This window comes from Talpa europaea, assembly GCF_964194135.1.
Source record: "Talpa europaea genome assembly, chromosome: 1".
Taxonomy (NCBI): Eukaryota; Metazoa; Chordata; class Mammalia; order Eulipotyphla; family Talpidae; genus Talpa; species Talpa europaea.
In genome coordinates this window covers 46,075,183-46,096,098 of record NC_140073.1, presented here as the reverse complement: position 1 = coordinate 46,096,098, position 20,916 = coordinate 46,075,183, and the positions used below count along the sequence as shown (strand labels likewise).

At 38.2% G+C, this 20,916-nt stretch overlaps 1 protein-coding gene across 3 annotated transcripts in view; it reads left to right on the top strand.

The window, feature by feature from the left end:
• Positions 1-19,886, top strand: part of RAB6A (RAB6A, member RAS oncogene family) — a gene marked incomplete at both ends in the record, with an annotated part of 75,970 nt that extends 56,084 nt beyond the window's left edge. For 2 of the 3 annotated variants that reach the window (XM_084244030.1, XM_084244031.1), the window contains 3 exons: positions 4,970-5,063; positions 18,738-18,804; positions 19,822-19,886. In XM_084244030.1, the coding sequence (XP_084100156.1) occupies positions 4,970-5,063; positions 18,738-18,804; positions 19,822-19,886 (226 nt within the window). The remainder of the gene's footprint in view (positions 1-4,969; positions 5,064-18,737; positions 18,805-19,821) is intronic. The other variant, XM_084244032.1, reaches the window with a different exon arrangement.
• Between the last annotated feature and the right edge of the window lie 1,030 nt (positions 19,887-20,916).

The following is a 20,916-nucleotide window of genomic DNA, read 5'->3' as shown; positions in this document are numbered from 1 at the left end:
CCACTGAAAAGAAGAGGAATTTATTGAAATCTAATCATCTTTAAAATGCACTTGATTGGTGTGTCTAGCATGATGTCCTTTCTGGTTTTTTTTTTTTTAAGTGTATATTTTGCTTAGAACAAATCTACGTAACACATACTTGGATTCATTATAGTTGTTTTCGGAAAGGAATGAGATTATGGAGGACTTTACTGTAATGATTCATCTTTAAAAATTTTGATTACTTTTCTGATTGGGAGTAAGTGTTTCAATAAAAACAATTCAAAGTTAGGGCCTCCCCAGGTGGCACATCGGTTGAGCACTGGGTTGCTAAGCTGCCTGCAGCAGCCTCTGCAGTGCCGGTTCGATCCCTGGCTGCCGGCAAGGGGTCCCACATGGTGCACAGACCTCTCCTGCTGCACCTGCTGCTCCCCTCAGCAGTGTATTTCGTCACTCTACCTGTTCTCTTCCCCACTCTGGCTTTGTTGAATTCTCTCACCCTCCTGTGCTTCTGACTGTACCCAGTGCTTGCATAAATAAATAAATCAATCTTAAAAAAAAAAATGAGGGCCTCCCCGGTGGTGCAGCGGTTGAGCGCTGGGTTGCGAAGCTGCCCGCGGCCTCTGTGGCGCTGGTTCGATCCCCGGCCACCGGAGGAGGGTCCCACATGGCGCGCAGACCTCTCCTGCCGCCCGCTGCTCCCCTCAGCATTGTACTTCAGTCCTTCTGCCTGCTCTGCTCCCTGCTCTGGCTCTGGTGAATTCTCTCACCCTCCTGTGCTTCTGACTGTACCCAGTGCATGTATAAGCAAAAAACAAACAAACAAATAAATAAAATAAAAACATGCCTCTATTTAAAAAAAAGTAAAAAAAAAAATCAAAGTTAAATGTCTATCACTTTGAGAATTCTTTTTTTTTTTAATTTGGAAGAAAAACCAGAATGTATCTGTTTCAGTGTCTCAGTGTGAGCTCTTACATGCTGAGTACTTTTTCTATCTCCTGTTGTCAGTCATTCCCAGATGTTTCAGACCTGAGAATTGCTTTGGTAAATATCATTTGTTAGACCTCTTATGACTTTGATTATAATATTTCATGTCTCTTTTTAATTTGGGGAGGGTTTTTTTTTTAATATTTTTTTTTTAATAGAGGCATGTTTATTTCTTTATTTATTTGTTTTGTTTGTTCTGTTTACACATGCACTGGGTACAGTCAGAAGCGCGGGAGGGTGAGAGAATTCACCAGAGCCAGAGCGGGGAGCAGAGCAGGCAGAAGGACCAAGTACACTGCTGAGGGGAGCAGCGGGCGGCAGGAGAGGTCTGCGCGCCATGTGGGACCCTCCTCAGGTGGCCGGGGAGCAGCCGGGGATCGAACCGGCGCTGCAGAGGCCGCGAGCAGCTTCGTAACCCAGCGCTCAACCGCTGCGCCACCGGGGAGGCCCAATTTGGGGAGGGTTTGATCCTACTTTGTAATTAAATTACTCTAGGTTGAGCACACTGAATCTATAAAGACTCTTCCTGAATTCTACAAAATCAGGCCACAGTGAAACCATTACTATAGCTAAACTTCAACCATTTATTCCAGTAAATACATTTAGGATTCTAATCCTTCACACATAGGGTTTATAGACTAATACTCATTCAGTCAAGAAATATTATTGAAGGCCTCCCTGGTGGCACAAAGGGTTAAGCTCTGCACTATGAGGCAGTCTGCAACCTCTGTGGTACGAGTTTGATCCCGGCTGGCCAGGGAGAAACCCACATGGCGAGGCAGACTTCTCATGTCTCACCTGCTCCCCTTGGCAGTGTATTTCAGTCAGTCTGCCCGTTCTGTTCCCCGCTCTGTCTCTGGTGAATCCTCTCACCCCCCTCCATCTCTGGCCTATACCCCAACTCTTGTATGCATAAATAAACCTTTAAAAAAAAAAAAGGACTATTATTGAATGTCACTGAGGTTTCAGAGGATACCCCTGGAGGATAGAATAGGTAACAGAAGAGACAAGTTTCCAGGGGACTTTAATTTCAGAGAATGAACCTGACAGTAGGCAATAAAATACATAGTATGCTTGATAGTTAAGGGTGAAAAAATAAAGCACAGAAAGGGAATATGAAATGTCAAGGGTGAGTTTAAAATATTAGGATAGGGCCTGCTGGGTGGCACAAGGAGTTAAGACGCAACCTATGAAGCTATCAGCAGCCACTTCAGCATTAGTTCAATCCCCAGCCAGGGAGCTACCCACATGGCGCAGCAGACCTCTCCTGACTCACCCACAGCTCCCCTCAGCAATTATTTCAGTCAGTATGCCTGTTCTGTTCCCCTTTCTGTCTCCAGTAAATTCTCTCACCAACACCCCTCCCCACCTCTGGCCTGTACCCCAGTTCTTGTATGCATGAATAAATAAATTTTTTTTTAAGATTTTTTTATTTTATTTATTTGTTTGTTTATTTATACAAGCACTGGGTACAGCCAGAAGCGCGGGAGGGTGAGAGAACTCACCAGAGCCAGAGCGGGGAGCAGAGCAGGCAGAAGGACCGAAGTAAACTGCTGAGGGGAGCAGCGGGCGGCAGGAGATGTCTGCATGCCATGTGGGACCCTCCTCCCGTGGCCGGGGAGCAGCCGGGGATTGAACCGGCGCTGCAGAGGCGGCACACAGCTTCGCAGCCCAGCGCTCAACCGCTGCGCCACCAGGGAGGCCCAATAAATAAATCTTTTAAAAAATATTAGGATAGTAGTGGAAGACTTTACTGAGGAGATGACTGGTAACTTGAGAAAGTAAGGGAGTTAACAATGCAGATATTTTAAGGAGGAAAAAGTCTTTGGTAAATGACTCAGAAAAAGTAAAATCCCTGAGTTTGAGTTAGGAATACCCTTGATTTATTTGAGGAATAGCAAGGAAGTCTATATTGCTGGTTAAGAGAATAATGGGAAGAGTAGTAGGCAGTTAAAAAAACATGGTAGGGCAAAGTAAAGACTATCTGAATGAGATTAGAGGGTTTCAGTAGAGGAGTAATTTTTCATAGATCTCTGCTCTGTTGAAAACACGTAAGGGTAGAAGGGAGGAGACTAGTGAAAAATTAATGCATACTGTAATCAAGCAAGAAAAAATGACTAGTACTAGAGTAGTGGTAGGTTGTATGGCAATCAGTGGTCAAATTTAGAAGATAGAACTGTCAGGATATACTGATACAGTGGAAGGAATACACACTAGCGAACAGAGTATGGGATGTGAAAAAACAAGGAATCAAAGATGACACCCAATTCTTGATCTGAGTAATTCATTAACTGAAATGGGAAAGACTGCATAATGAGCATGTTTGGGAAAGAATTGGTCCTTTTATGTTTAGATTGGCTACTTTTTTTTTAAAGATTTATTTTTTAATTTATTTATGCATACAAGATATGGTGTGTAGACCAGAGGTGCAGGGGTGAGAGGATTCACCAGAGACAGAGTGGGGAGCAGGACAAGCAGATATACTGAAAGGCACTGCTGCAGATACACTGCTGAGGGGAGCAGCAGGTGAGACAGGAGAGGTCTCCTGCACCATATGTGGGTTAGCTCCCTGTCTAGGGAGCAAACTCCTGCTGAAATTCAAGCTGTAGCAGCTGGTGATAGGCTGGTGATAGCTTGATAGCGCTGAGACTTAACCCCTGCACCGCCAGGGAGGCCCATGTTAAATAGCTTAGTGAAGGTGTCAGATACAAAACAGTGATCCAAGCTAGAGATAGGAATTTGGGAATCATTAACATATATAGTTTTTAAAACCACAAGACTGCATGGGTTCACCAGTGAGTGACTATAGCTAGACATCTAAAAGGAGTAATTTTCACGTCATCTAACAGATTGTTTCTAGGAAATTCACACTGAATTTAGGGTTGAAGTATTTATTTAGGGTATTAAAGGTTTGCAGAGTGCCAGGTTACTTTCAAGTTTAAAAAAACATGTGTACACACATACATACATAGAGAATGAAAAGATAAGAAAGCAAATGTAGTAAAATGTTATTGTCTGTTTTTAGAGAGTGGAGAATTTCTATAATAATTTCTTCTTGATGACAAAAAGAGTGGAATCTAATATACGTGGGTATAAGTTTTGGGAGTAAGGAGTAGAGATAGTTTATAAGGGCACACACACAGGTAGATTGGTGGATAGATGTGGTAAGAACTTATAGAAGTTCTCTTGCATTGCTTCAGTTTTTCTTTAATGGAGAAATCAGATTTTGATTGTCAAATGATAGTTTGATCTGTTTAATTACACTATTTGCGTATTTATTAAACACCTGTTTCCAGCTGGACTGTAGGAACACCAAGGTAAGTTAGATAATCTTGCACTTGAAGAGATCACAAATTGAGACACACTGCTAATTATGTAGCATCACAAAATGTTCTGTAAAAGAAGTATTGGAGTTATTAATACCATGTATCTAGAGGCTTTAACATGTATGTCTTTTCACTCCTTTATTTCACTTAATGGAAATTCACAAAATCTAATATAAGAAATGACTCACAATGTGCAAAATATTAAGAACAAATGTGTTTATGGTGTAAAATTTGACAACTTTTATTTTTGACAATTTGAGAATGGTTACATATATTAACAGTAGCTAATTGTTATATGAATTATAGTAGCTAATTGTCTAGCCATAAAAAAAATGCTTTACACAAAGCTTTTAATCAAAAGGCTTTAGTGCTTCCAGTGTAATATTAAGAGAAAATAACAGGCTATTAAGTTTTTAAAAATAAAAAAATTGCAGGATGTGCTCGACTAAGTTAAAGCAAATCATTAAAAATGCCTTTTTAAAAATTGTGTGTTCAGGTATAACATATAGAAGTGCACAAATTTTGAATGTACTTCAGCTTGATGAAGTTTAAATTAGTTTCACCTTTGGAACCAGCATATATATCAAGAAAAATTACTTTATGAACATTGTTTATAACCTTTATAATGTCACTTTTTGGGAAGGAAAATTTTTTTATCTTTTTAAATTTTTCTACAGGCAAGTTTCAATTGAGGAGGGAGAAAGGAAAGCCAAAGAGCTAAATGTTATGTTTATTGAAACTAGTGCAAAAGCAGGATATAATGTAAAGCAGGTAAGTGTTCTTTAAATATTGAAGAAATATTGTGAAATAGTTACGTAAATATTCTACAGTTTAAGATTTTCTTCCTTTTAGCAACAGTAGCCCTCTGCAGCAACCTATTACAGTGGAAAAAATACAATTTGGCATAGTTTTAAGAAAAAGAGAAAAGACTTGGCCAAACTTTTCAGATTGTGGCTAAGACAGCCACTTCATTACGATTGCAAGATTGTATGATTACACGGTTGTAAACTTAACATACTTACGCTACATGCCTACTGCATTGTTTCCAGGTAAATTGGCCTTATTTCAGAGTTTGATGTATAATTATAATAAAAGAAATCAAATACTTGTTGTCTGGAGTAATGTTTTACTTACTCTGATAGTACATTCTAGTGGGTTTGGTTTTTTTTAAAATATATGTATTTTGTGTCATTGTTTATTTTTGTACAATGATTGCTTTCTCTTCTCAGGTGTATTCCCCATAGAATTCCCATCACCAATTCACCTGTGCACCATTGCCATAGTCCCTTGTGCTCTTCCCTCCCGTTTTGAGCCCTCTCCCTTCCCCTTCCCTCTAGAATGTGTCTGATTTATAGTTGCCTGGTAATTTTGTTTTTTGTTGTTATTTTTAACTCTGATCCCTTATTTGGTTCCCCTTTATTCCTCCTATAAGTGAAACCATCCGATATTTTTCTTTTTCCTTCTGACTTATTTCCCTTCTAGCTCCATTTATGTTGCTGCAAATAGCATGAGTTTATCTTTTTTGGTTGCTGAATAGTATTCCTTTAATAAACTGCTGGTGTTTTAACAGTATTTATCACTGGAATCTTTTAAGGGGCAGGGAAACAGGGGGAGACCATACTGTTAAACTGTTTTCTACAAGAGGGGTTTGCCCAAAAGTAACTCTTAAACTTTGTGAAAAATAGAGTGGTTACCAGAGGAGGGAGGGAAAAGGTTGTAGGAGGGTAGGTTAGAAGGTGTTCACCTGTTAGTGGGCACTAGAACTTGTTGGTAGGTGAATGAGGCTTATACACACACAGAAGTGAGTATTATATAGTTTTAAAATCAGTGGTCAATCAATAAAATTCTACTAAATTAAAAAAAAAAAGAAACATACAGATTGTAAAAATAAAAAAAAACAAAGTGGGTGGCCAAAAATGCAACTACTTTATTCTTCAGGGTTATGTGTCAGAGAGAGTCATGATCCCAGATTTATAGGATTTAGAGATCAATAATTTTTTTAAATTGTAGGCAGTCAAGAGAAAAGTAAAATCCATTAAACTGATGAAGTGGAACTTTATGAAGAATTCTCTTGTATTGTTTTCATTTTTGGCAATTTATCTCCCATCCTTATTTTGATACATATAAACTAAATAACTGATTTGTCAACTAATTCTCTCCTCATGACATACTGTTTTGTGGTTCCACGCTATTGTTTTCTTTGTTGAGAATTATTTTTTTCTTTCTTGACTGTTACCTCTTCTTTTTTTAAATTTCAGTTTAGATGTTAACTTTTCAGAGACATTTTCTCTGACATTCTCCACCATACCTCAAGGCTCTGAACAATGATTGAGTTCTGTGTTTTCTCAGATTTCTCACTCTGTGAAACCACTGTCATCGAACTTACCACATTGTATAGAAAATATCTGTTTCCCATAATGTATGTGGAATTTTGTGATAAGCACCTGAACCCATAGAAACTACAATTAAAGAATTTGAGTTAATAGAAGTTACATTATTATCACATTTAGTTGTTTTAAGACAAAGCAGTGACTGCCTTCATCTAGCTTTCTGTTGCTGACATTTTGATGAAAGTGTGACCTAGTTGCTTATATGTAAAAGTATGGCCTCCAGGACATCATTCTGTTAAGGTTAATGTCTAAAGAAAGCCCTTCTCTGGCCCCCTGATTCTGACCTTAAGTAGTCTCACAGGTTTGGAAGTTCTGAAGTCATCAGCATGTATTGTGGGTATTATTAGTTATAGCTAGTATCTTCATGATATTTGTTGCTTCCAATTTAGATAATTCCTAGCATGTTAAGAAGACAAAGGTGTGTCATTTATTTACTACTTTATGAGCACAAATTTTTTTTAACAGCTTATAATCTACATAACACAAAATTCACTTATTTTAAGTGTGTAACTCAGTTATTTTTAGTCAATTATAAGATTATGCAACCATTATCACAATCCAGTTTTAGAACATTTACATAAGTTTTTCCAAAAACCTGGCCCCTGCAGCAACAAATAGTTAAACAGTAATAGTGAAGAGGGATTTCTTTCATAAAACAATCTTTACGTGAATTAAAAACCCATTTGCTACTGTATTATTTTCTTCTTATTTGTGCACGTGATTTTGCTTAAGTTCCTGATTCTGTTAGGACTTGATTTTACTATATTTTAAACATAAATGTGACCAAAATTACTATTGAAATTTTTTATAGAATTGTCTTAAGTTTTTGGTAACTTCTCAACTCACAAATACCATCACTTTTCATTTTATGGGAAATACTTCAGATGACCAATGTATTAGTTAGGATTTTATTCAATACTCAGAGAGCCCTGCTTTGTCAAAGGATAAATTTAGTTAAGGAAGGGGAAAAAAAGTAACACCCTTACACCTGCCACCCCCAAGAATTGAGAGAATGAAACCAAAAAAGAATTAAAACTTTGTTAATAAGTTCATTTAAATCATAGGTTAAAATCTTCTCCTTTTAACTCTCAGTAATTGAAGTGAATCTATATGTGGCATGTAGAAAAATGACTGGCTGATTTTAAGTATTAACTAAGAAATAATGACATTTAAAAAAAATTTTTAAAGATATATTTATTTATGCATACAGAACTGGGGTACAGGCCAGAGGTGCAGGGGTGGGGATGAGAGGATTCACCAAGACAGAGTGGGGAACAGAACAGGCAGACTGACTGAAATACACTGCTGAGGGGAGCAGCAGGCAAGACAGTAGAGGTCTGCTGTGCCATATGGGTAGCTCCCTGGCCAGCCAAAGATCAAACTAGTGCTGTAGAGGCTGCAGATAGCTTCATAGTGCTGTGCTTAATCCCTTGCACCACCAGGGAGGCCCTCATGTGTCTCTCTCTCTCTCTCTCTCTCTCTCTCTCTCTCTCTCTCTCTCTCTCTCTCTCTCTTTTTTAAGATTTATTTATTTTTATACAAGAACCGGGGTATAGGCCAGAGATGCGGGGGGTGAGAGGATCCACCAGAGACAGAGTGGGGAACAGAACAGGCAGACTGACGAAGTACACTGCTGAGGGGAGCAGAAGGCCAGACAGAAGAGGTCTGCCTCACCATGTGGAACCCTTGCCGGCTGGCCGGTATCGAGCCCACACTGCAGAGGCTGCAGACAGCTTCACAGTGTGGCACTCAACCGCCTGCGCCACCAGGGAGGCCCCCCTTATGTCTCTTAATCCACAGGTATCAAGTTACCTACAATATGCAAGACCATTATAGGTGCCTTGAACATTATAAAGTTATGTAAGATTTGGTTCTTGACTTCAAGAAATTTATAGGTTGAAAAGCATCACATTCTCATGAAATGGTGCAATAGAGGGTAGGTGATACATAATAAATGCCTAGTGAGTGCTACAGACAGCAAGATCCGTAGTTATTATTGAGAAGTAAAATGATTGTTGGTTCAAGGAACTATATTTGTATATTTAGAATGATCGAATAACGCTTTGTTTAAAAACACCACAACCTGGATTAAACTTTTGAGGACTGTATTTGGTTTGGATGAGTAAAAGACAGCATACTGTAAGGGAGAACACAAATTAGCATATAATGGAGGATCATGTAACTCACATTGTATAACTGCTATGACATAAATATTAGCTTTAAAACATATCTTTATTGCCTTCCTACAAAGCACTGCACAAAATAATATATAAGTGCTTAGATATTTTGGTAATGTTGCTTTAATTTTACAGAGGAAATCTGAGGTATAGAAACAATATAACTTTCCCAGAATTACCTAAATATTATGAGTTAGAGTCCAGTGTTTATCTCAACTTAAAGTGTCCTTATGAAGTAGATGAATATGTTCATTTTGCTGAGAAGAAATCAGTTTTCAGACTAAATAATATGCTTATGATTATAACTTAAGCTAGAATTTGAGTTTAGTTCTATTTAGTTTCAAAATCTGTGCTCTTAATGCTGTACTATTCTGCCTCTTATATGTGAATTTACTCTTCAGTGCTTCATATTCCTGACACTGTAATACTTCACTGTCACTGAATATTTATGAATCCATACATCTAATGAATATAAATTATGATACTGCCCATGCTCTCTTCAGTCTACTCAACAGGTGTTTTTATCACCTCATGCATGTCCAATTCTGTGATGTTATTTACTGGCAGTCTAAATACAGTAGTGAGGAAAACAACTTATGTCCATACAATTTTGGAGTTTACATTCTAGTATGTAGAGTTAGGCAGTAAATGAAAATATAATGCTTAATGAGGTTATAAGTGCAGTGAAGGACAATGAAGTAATGTCAGAGAAATAAAGAGTAAAAGTGAAGCAGCTATGATATTAAAAAGGATAGTTAAGGGGGCTTCCCTGGTGGCGTAGCGGTTGAGCGCTGGGTTGCAAAGCTGCCCGCAGCCTCTGCAGAGCCGGTTCGATCCCCGGCTGCTCCTGGGGCCACCAGAGGAGGGTCCCACATGGCGCGCAGACCTCTCCTGCCGCCCGCTGCTCCCCTCAGCAGTGTACTTCGTCGGTCTGCCTGTTCTGTTCCCTGCTCTGGCTCTGGTGAATTCTCTCACCCTCCCGCGCTTCTGACTGTACCCAGTGCTTGTATAAATAAATAAATCTTAAAAAAAAATAATAAAAAAATAAAAAGGATAGTTAAGCATTAATCCAAAAGGACACCTGCACCCCTGTGTTTATTGCAGCACTGTTTACCGTAAGTAAGCTATGGAAACAACCCAGATGCCCAAAAATAGATGACTGGATCAAGAAGATGTGGTATATATACACAATGGAATATTACTCAGCAATTAAAAAAGTTAAACTCATGCCATTTGCAGCAACATGGATGGAGCTGGAAGGGATCATGCTCAGTGCAATAAGCCAGAAAGAAAAAGAAAAATATCGGATGGTTTCACTCATAGGAGGACTGTAGAGGATCCAAATAAGGGATCAGGGAAAAAAAGTAATTATAATAAAGTAAAAATCAAAATCAACAGGCAGCTATACCAGAGACATTCTGCAGTGGGAAAGAAGGAAGTAGGATCAAAACAGGTGGGAAGAGCACAAGAGACCATGGTGATGGTTCATGGGTGAATGGGTGGTGCGAATTTCACTGAGATGAAAATGCATACATTGGGGGCCTCCCTGGTGGCACAAGGGGTTAAGATGAAGCACAGTGAAGCTATCCACAGCTACCGCAGCACTAGTTCAATTCCCCAGCTGGGCCGGAGGTGACCCACATGGCACAGCAGACCTCTCCTGACTCACCACTGCTCCCCTCAGCAGTGTATTTCAGTCAGTCTGCCTGTTCTGTTCCCCACTCTGTCTCTGGTTAATCCTCTCACCCCCTGCACCTCTGGCCTATACCCCAGTTCTTGTACGCATAAATAAACTTTTTTAAAAAAAGAAAATGCATAAATTGTACAAAAGTTATATAAAATATATATAATAATAATAATAGAAATGATTTTTAAAAAAAGGATAGTTAGAGAAAACCTCTGTGATAAGATATTTAGGCAGAAATCTAACTCAAAGGTACTTGGCATGTTTAAGGAATAGTAAGGAGATAGTAAAGTTTGAGAGAGGGGAGAAAGATTAGCACTTGAGCTCAAAGAGAGATAGTTCTGTGTTATAGAGGTCTAAATCCATGTAGTCTATAACAAAGATTTGGGGTTTTAACCCAAATAAGATAAAAATCTGTTGAAAAATTTTACTCAGAGGTTTTAGGTGATTGATTTAGGATTTAAAAGGAACCACTGGTTACTCTGTAAAAAATAGCCTACAGATGGTAAGGTTGAAGACCTATTAAGAATTAAGTATAGGGGCCTCCCTGATGGCACAGGGGTTAAAGACACAGCACTATCAAGCTACTGCCAGCCACTGCAGAATTTTTTTTTTAAATTTATTTATTTATATAAGCATTGGGGATAGTCAGAGGCGCTGGAGGGTAAGAGAATTCACCAGAGCCAGAGCAGGGAATAGAACAGGCAGACTGACAAAATACACTGCTGAGGGGAGCAGTGGGCACGGCAAGAGAGGTCTGCACGCCATGTGGTACCCTCGCCGGTGGCCAGGGATCTAACCAGTGCTGCAGAGGCTGCAGGCAGCTTCGCAACCCAGAGCTCAACCGCTGCGCCACTGGGGAGGCCCACACTGCAGCATGTTTGACCCCCTGCCAGGGAGCTAACCCACATGGTACAGCAGACCTCTCCTGTCTCACCTACTGCTCCCTTCAGCAATATATTTCAGTACTGCCTATTCTACTCCCTACTCTATCTCTGGTGAATCCTCTCACCTCCCACCCCCACCTCTGGCCTACACCCCCAGTTATTGTATGCACAAATAAATCTTTTAAAAGAAAAAGAAGTACAAAAACAGTTAATAAAATAATCATTGAAGAACTGCCAGACAACTAGAATTAAAATAGAGATTTAGCAAAAAATCATATGAACACTTACTCGAGCTGGTATGAGAATTACCATGTTCATAAAACAACTTCCTATATTTATAAAGTTTATGTTCACAGTGGAAATTTTTCTGTAATTTGGTGAAACATTAGCTTAGCTTGCTCTTTGTAGGATGGAATTTCTTATAAAATACTTTGTTAATTTTAATTTTTCAATAAAATTTTACTAACATCACTGGTTACAAAACGATTTAAATTTCAGTATTACAGTTTCACACGTCAATATGTGTATATGTCTCACCATACCCATCATCAAAGTTCCATTCCCACTATCACAATGACCGACCCCCCTCTACCTTTTCCTCCCACCCTTTTCCCCTCTGGTAACCACTATATTTTTCAGAGTCTAAGAACTATTTTGCTGTTACTTTTTTTAGTTCATTTGCCTTGGTTATTTATATTTCACATAAGATAGACCATCAAGTCTTTCACTTTTTTGACTTATTTACTTATCATAATCACCTCAAGTTCCCTCCAGGTTGTTGCAAAAGGCAAGATTTCATCTTTTTTAAATAGCTGAACAGTATTCCATTGAGTGTATATACCACAATTGTGTTATCCAGTTATCTGTCAGTAAGCATTTGGATTGTTTCCATGTCTTGTCTATTATGAATAATACTGCTGTAAACATGGGGCTGCACATATATTGGGTTGTCAGAAAAGTCATGACATATTTTTTCTGTTTTTCAAGCAAAAATGAGTCATGACTTTTCTGACAACCCAATATCTTTTCAAGTTAATGTTTCCTTATTCTTTGGCTATGAAATACCTACAGTGGTATTGCCTGTCATATGACATTTCTATTTTTAGTTGTTTTTATTTTTTAAGATTTATTTATTTACTTATGCATACAAGTGCTGAGGTGAGATATGGGGGTGTGTGAAAAGATTTACTGGAGACAGAGTGGGGAGCAGAACAGGCAGATATACTGAAATACAATACGAGGGGAGCAGTGGACGAGATAGGAGAGATCTGCTGTGCTGTGTGGGTTAGCTCCCTGGCCATGGTCAACCCTATTTTTAGTTTTCTGAGGAATCTCCATGCTGTTTTCCATAGAAGCTGTACAAGTTTACAATTTTGGTAAATATATGAGAGTTTCCTTTTCTCTGTGCCCTCACAACATGTTGTTTCTGGTCTTTGCAATATCAATGTGAGGTAGTATCTCATTGTGGTTTTGATTTAATTTCTTTATTAATATGTGAAGTTGAACATTTTTTCATGTGCCTGTTAGCCATTGTCTTCGCAGAAGTGTTCTGCTCATTCTTATATTGGATTGTTTGGGGTTTTTTGTGGTTGTTGAGTTCTTCATACATTTGGGATATTTAACTCCTCATTAAATGCATAATATGCAGATATGATATGCAAGTTAATCACAGTAAAGATAAGAACCGATAGGACTTCCTTGCCCCTCCCAAGTACAGCTTACTTGGGAGTACCTGGAGTTGGGAGTCCTTGCTTTCTTCCTTCAAATAATCTCTTGTGGCTCTCACTACAACTTAAATATGCCTATTTTCCCCTAGAAATTACAAGTAAAATACCATGCACTTGGAGGTCAGTGTGAAATTAATACTGTTTTTCTAGGAAAAGAATATGTCTGACAAACATCCTGGGGAGAATGCCCCAGAATTTCTATAGAAAGTAGATTCTCAGTAAATGCAAGTATGATCTTTAAAAAAAGTATTACCAGTATGGCCCCATACTTACTCATCTTTGATAAGTAATCTAGCAGAAGCCTCTCTGCATATCATTGGCATTTAAGAAAGTGAATTTTCCTCTAATGATTATTTAAAACAACTTAAACCCCTAGGGTTTTTTCCTTCTCCTCATAACATATTTCTGAAAGGATAAAGCTTGGCTTTTGTAAAGCATTTTCTTGACCCATTATGGGATATACTGAATTGGGTCTAGGTTAGTAACATTTCTTTTGATGTAATTGCAATATTTTGGAAGAGTACCGGATTTTTCAAGTACATTGGTTAAAACTGTAGATAAAGGGCCTCCCCGGTGGCGCAGCGGTTGAGCGCTGGGTTGCAAAGCTGCCCGCGGCCTCTGCGGCGCTGGTTCGATCCCCGGCTGCTCCCTGGCCACCGGAGGAGGGTCCCACATGGCGCGCAGACCTCTCCTGCCGCCCGCTGCTCCCCTCAGCAGTGTACTTCGGTCCTTCTGCCTGCTCTGCTCCCCGCTCTGGCTCTGGTGAATTCTCTCGCCCTCCCGCGCTTCTGACTGTACCCAGTGCATGTATAAACAAAAAAAACAAAACAAACAAATAAAATAAAGAAAGAAATAAAACATGCCTCTATTTTAAAAAACTGTAGATAAAAGTTTCTTGGTTTTGTTTTTTAACCCTTTGCACTCCGCTGTCCCCTTTCAGGGGACATCGGAATTCTAGCATATCACTCGGATGTCCCCTCTCAGGGGACATTGCAATTTATTAGTGATTACCGGGAATTGAGTTATTTCAACGCAACTTTTTGAGACATGCATGTTTCCCTGAACTTTTATCCTGAAATGGCACAAGAAATTAAATCAAAATATCGTAAAATTACTAAGATATATACAAGAAATGTCAGCGGGTTTTGTGTCGGACGAGAACGTGAGATGCGTGCTCACGACGGTCCGAGCACTTCGCGATGCCACTTGAAAAGAGCGATAAGGGGAGTTTGTAGAAGAAAGGTCGGTTTTCGAACATAGCGCGCACTGTATAGTGAGATATATAATTACAAATAAACAAGTCTACATCTGGAGGAAAAGATTTTCAAAGCTGAGCTCATTTTGGTTTGAAGCTTCAAGCAGTGCACATGGATCTAACGAGGAGAAAATCGGAAAAGTGATTCTTTTCTTAGTGAATAAATTGTTTGGTGAAAGCTATTTTGGTAAATATCATCTTGTCAGTTAGTAATAACAATTAGAAATTTTAAACCCATGCATTTATTCATATTTTTTATTAGAACAATGGCAAAGCATCCAACCACGAATGAGTCTCATGACACAAATAGTAGTGAAGATGAGCTCCAGATAGACCTCTATACAGACATGTCAAACATGCACTAATCAGCCTGCAATGCATATTGGGGAGTGTTACAAAACCTTACCATATGTACAAAATTATAAACAATAAAATACTGGTTTTTTTTTGCAAATGCACATTCCTCGATGTCACCCAATTCATTTAAGTCCAATATCATTATAATACGTTACTTGGTTCCAAAATTATACTAAATAATACGAGGGTCTGTAAATGCACGTTTCCGCCGCAAAGTAGCGTCGAGTACCTGGTAGCCAATGTCCAGAATGGTTCGGAGTGCAAAGGGTTAATTTTATTTGTTTATTTTTAATTTATTTTGGTATAGAAGAACTGGTGTATAGGCCAGAGGTTCAGGGGGTGAGACAGTGGGGAACAGAACAGGCGGGTTTACTGAAATACACTGCTCAAGGGTTCAGCTGGTGAGATGAGAGGTCTGCTGAACCAAGTGGGTTAGACTTAACCCCTTAGTCACCATGGAGCCCCCTTTTTTTAAGTTTTATTTTTATTCATACAAGAACTGGGGTATAGGCTGGAAAGGGGGCGGCTGGTAAGAGGAGTTACCAGAGACAGCATGGGAAGCAGAACAGGCAGATCTACTGAAATACACTGCTAAGGGGAGCAGCGGGTGAGACAGGAGAGGTCTGATGCACCATGTGGGTCACCACCTGGCCAGCGATCCAATTCATGTTGCAGTAGCTGGTGATAGCTTGATAGTGCTCAGGCTTACCCCCTTGCACCACCAGGGAGCCCCTTTTTTGTTGTTGTTTTTAATTTTTTTTTTCCCTTGTATTCATTTTTGTGCAATGTTTGATTTCTTCCCTCAGGTGTAGTCCCCATAAATCTTTTACCACCACATTACCTGTGAACCTTCATCATTGTCCCTTGTGCTCTTCCCTCCCCTGGTTTGAGCCCTTTCCTCCTTCCTTGCTGTATAACTCAGATCTATAGTTTGCCTGCAGATTTTGTCTTTTTTTTTTGACCCTTTGTTCAGTTTCCCTATATTCTATAAGTGAAACCATCTGATATTTTTCTTTTTCCTTCTGACTTTTTTTACTGAGCGTAATCCAGATAAAAGTTTCAAGTCAATAGAAAATTGTTAAGGTTTTATGTCTGTGCTTTATATATAATAATGGTCTTTCACAAAGCAAATTCCTCTTGCCCAGGATTGTTTATCATTTCTTCATACAGCCTTTTCCACAGAAGTGCTTTCTATTTAGCAAGAACTTCCATTTATATTAGATGGCATAAGATAGTAAAAAGTAAGAACTTTGGAGCTGTAGCTTTATATTTATTCATTTGATCTATCTATGCTAAATATTCTTTTCAGTCTAAGATTTCTAGAAAGGATATTAATATTTCCCTCACATGTTAATATAAAGAAATGAGGAAACAAGTAAAGATTCTGGCAAAACACTCAGTATTGGCTTCACCTTTGCTTTATACTCCTTACAAGTTATGGTTATAGCATTGGTCTTTAACCCTGGCTGCACCTTGGGGTTATCCAGAGATCTTTGAATGAAATACTAAAGGCCCAGGCCTACCTCAAATCAGTGGAATCTACCTTTGGGAATGGGAACCTAATAGCTGATATGTTACTTGTTTTTAAGTTTCTTGGGTAATTCTAATGCAGTTTAGGTATTGAAAACCACTGGTCTGGAGGGAAAGCATTCAAAATAGAACTTTACACAAAAGCTTTCCTGAAGTATTTCTTTATAACTGTTTTTGAATGTAAAAATAAGGGGATTTGTTCTTTGTGTTTAGTATATTTAACTTTGTAAAAAATGGAGACCTATTGTTTTCTTTAAATATGTATTTCTCTGATTGATGGATCTACCAGTTAATCTGATCTTTCTAGTTGTCATTGCCTGTAGTTACATTTGCTTGTGTTAATTGAATCCTTTCATATTTGATTGCAGATATCCAGTGGCATTTGTTTTCTCATCAAGTGGAAGTGTATCATATTTTTCTTCACTGCATGCATATAAATTTAAAATCCCTTTTAGCCTTCTTATACTGCTGCAAGGAACTGAGTACATTGGTCTCTCATCCAAAGGGGGTTGTGGGGGAGGTGGTCAGGAAGACTGAGTGAGCATAAGGATTGCAAGCTTTCTCTTATATTATCTGCTAAATATTATTGTGGATAGTTATGCCTAATGGATTATCTGGAAATTCAGATCTAATGGACCCCACACACACACCAGAAAAGCTAGTAGATAAATGCACTAATCAACCATTTATATTATACTCTATGCCTTCTAATGTGTTTTCATATGTACTAGTCACTCCTTAAGCTAACATTTATAAAAATATCTACTGTATGTCAAGTACTAGGATAACAAAGACGAAATAAGAGCCTGGACCTCTCCAGAGGTTTTAAATCTAGAGGGAAAGGTTTTAAATCTAGAGGGAAAGGTAAATTGGCCATTACAATTAGTGTAATAAAAGCTCTGAGAGGAGAAGAAGAAAAGGATACTACTGGAGTATATGGAAATATTTTTATTAGGTAGGGAATTATAGAAATCTGGGGCTAAGGAAGTTTTCTAAGACATTATCAGGCAATCCATCCTTAAGCATGAGTTGCTAGGCAGATTTGATTAGGAGCAGAGGAGAATAATCTAAGGAGAAGCATCATATGTCCTTTATTCCCCCTTTTTTATTAGGAGTCTAAAGTATAGAGAAATTAATATTTGTGGGGTCATAAGCTGAAATAATGGGGTAGTTAGTACTGGCATTTCTTGGCTCATAGCTGAGCTCTGTGTTATATTATGAGAATGGATAGACAAACTGGAATATAATAATACCTGAAATACCTAATTGGTTATGTACTTTTTTTAAAAAAAGATTTATTTATTTTTATACAAGAACCAGGGTACAGGCCAGATGCGTGGGAGGGCTAGAGGATTCACCAGAGGCAGAGCGGGGAACAGAACAGGCAGACTGATGAAATACACTGCTGAGGGGAGCAGCGGGCGCTGCAGGAGAGGTCTGTGCGCCATGTGGGACCCTCACTGGCAGCCAGGGATCTAACCAGCGTTGCAGAGGCTTGGGCAGCTTTGCAGCCCAGCACTCAATCACTGCGCCACCAGGGGAAACCCAGAACCTATTTTAACTTTTTAAGAAGCCTCAAACTTGTAAACATCATTTTACTCCATTTTCATAGAAAGTAAATTTCCCCATGCATCTCCCACAAGAGAAAAATTTCAGTTTCTAAGCTAGTTATAATAAACTTTGATTATGGGAGCTGAAATGGTAAGCAGTTTAATAACTATTTTGTGTCAGAAGCAAACAATGAGTTTTTGGTGAAGATTTCTAGATTATTCTAAGTAAGAAAATTTTAGTTCTGCTTTAAGACTTGCAGAAAGTCTCTCTCAATACCCACACCTTTCCTACCAGTTTTAGGTAGTAAATTCTTTTTTTTTTTTTTTTTTTGCAATTTTAGATTTTTATTTGATAAATTTTTATTTGATGTGATCCAAACTACAGGTGGTCTCTCTAAGCAGTGATAGATAGTAAATTCTTAAAAATGAAGTGTGTACCTGTTGACATTTTGCGGTAGTCCCAGAATTCACTGCAGAATTTTATAACATTTGGTAAAACTCATTGTTCCCCCAGCCACAGGATCATGAGTTATTGTGACTAGTCTCACATAGAAATAGAACTACTGCTTATTAAAGATTTTACATAATAGCTTAGTCCTTAGCAATTTACATAATGATTTCTCTTAATTATCACAATAATCCAGTCAGTTAAGTATATTATGAATTCAAGTCCATTTTACAGAGAGAAACTGAGGAACCAAAAGACAACCTGTCATCTAATTTCCATAGAATGAATAAACATTAATGTTTTCTTGATGCTAAGATCTAAGTGAAGAATAACCCAGAACCATACCCTTTAACTCACCATCCTGTGGTATCCATATGCCTTTACTTAATACGATTTGCTAACTTTCCCTTCCCAATTACCACATTCTCTCTTTTTCACAGCTCTTTCGACGTGTTGCAGCAGCTTTGCCTGGAATGGAAAGCACACAGGACAGAAGCAGAGAAGACAGTATCCTTTTCATCAGAAAAATTTTTATTCTTAGCAATAGTCTTTAGAGACCGGTCTGGGTCGGTTATGGAATGCCATTGCCTTTTACAGCCAGGATTTGATGACCTATGGGCCTGTATGGAAGTGCCAAGGTTTTCTATGTCAAATGAGATCTGGTTACCCAAGTGCACCCTCTCCAGCCTTTGGCTCACTATGATTAATCAGTGAGAGTATTTTGCTTGCTTGTTTGCTTGCTTGCTTATTTGATTTTTAATGAGCTGGATCCCAGTCTTCTGCTTAATTTTGAGTCCCATTGGCTCGGCACTTTTTCCCCACAGTATATGTATTTTCTTTCCCTACTTTTTCTAACATTCAAGCTTTCTACTTGGTACAAACAGGATAGAGTTCACTCTAGAGCTTTATTGTTGCTTCTGCTTTCAGAAATAAGACATAATGAAGCACATCTAATCTTAGCTATTTCAAAGGATTTTGAATTTTTATATTTTTATTGTTTTTTTTATATTTACCTTCTTTTGGTTTTCCATATGCAGGTGATTTTATTAAACCATAGAATTCATAGCATTTTGTATTCAGCTTTTTCCACTTCTGTTTTATGTTTTCTGTGCCTTATTACTTTTAATAGCATAACATTATGCTAGTCTACAGAGTTGAAGTCCCATCATTTATTAAATTCCTTCCTTGTTGTGAGAATGCCTATAGGATATCTTCAGATTTTTATTATTGATAACTCCATAAGGAATATCATCTTTATATGGTTTCTTGCTCCTATAGAATAAATTTCCTTAGGATGGATTCCCATGAATAGGACTTAACCTTATTCTGACCCTTGCTGCACATAATAGATAGAAGCAAGTCTGTTCCGTTTGAACACCTCATATGGTAGGATGCTATAAATTAAATAGTGGTTTTGTAAACTCTGAAGCCAAATAAAAATGGAAGGAACTTGAAAGAGATGTCTGTGTTCAGCAGAATTGAAATTCTGCTTTCCCAGTTGTGAATCCTTAACTTTTGTTTCAGTGATTGACATAAAACTGGAAAAGCCTCAGGAGCAGCCAGTCAGTGAAGGAGGCTGTTCCTGCTAATCCCCTATGGCATCTTCCACCTTGCTCCGGAAGCTCACTGCTTTGGCTCCCTTACTATTTCATTGACTGCAGTGTGAATATTGGCTTGAACCCTTCCCCTTCAGTAATAACGTATTGCAGTTCATCATTGCTGCCTGTCTCGTGGAGATGATCTATTAGCTTCACAAGCACAAAAAAAGTCAGTGTCTTCATTATTTATATTTTACAAAAAGCCAAAATACTCCAGCATATTCCAGTGATAACTTTAAAAATTAGATACATTTTCTTAACATTTTTTTCCTTTTTAATGTTATGGTAATGTACTTCAAAATGATGGAAATTTTTTCAATGTTTAGCTTGGTTAAAGAGCAGTTGTTCAGAGCAGCACCTGCCTACCTGCTGATCTCTCTGTCCCTGCTTTTCTCACCTCAACCTTAACCATTCCCTATTTTTTCCCTTCCTCAAAACAAACGAGGTGGCAAAGCAGTCAGACCAAGCCCATTGGGATTATCCTTCAATTATAATGATATCACTCTAGGCCGTTGAGCCAAGATATCCAAAATTATTCTTGCGCACTAATATAGATTATTTAAGCCTTATTTGAGGCCAAACTTCAGCTGTCATGGTAGGCAGTGCTTGAAAAAGAAAAGGGTTCTGGTGCATCTTCAAAGTGAGTCTTAATGAACATAAAATGTATTTCTGACCAAAACAAATGACCCTTTCATCTATGCTTTATAAGACTCTGGGAGAGAAAAACAAGCAAGTGTTTCGGAACAGGTTTTTAATTTTAATTCTTCATTGACCTTTCTCCCAAGATTTTAAAATTGTCAAGATAGAGTTTTTTATTTTTTTTTATTTTTTTTTTTTTTTTTTTCAAAAAACAAAAACAACTTTTAAGCAATAGATTTCTCTTGGGTTTTCTTTCTTTATTAATGCTCTGCAGGGAAGACACTGTAGAAATCAAATTCCTTTAAGAACCAATGAAAGAATTTAAATTTTGCACCTTGATCAAAACTACTGAAACCAATAGAAACAATATCTAAAGCTTACC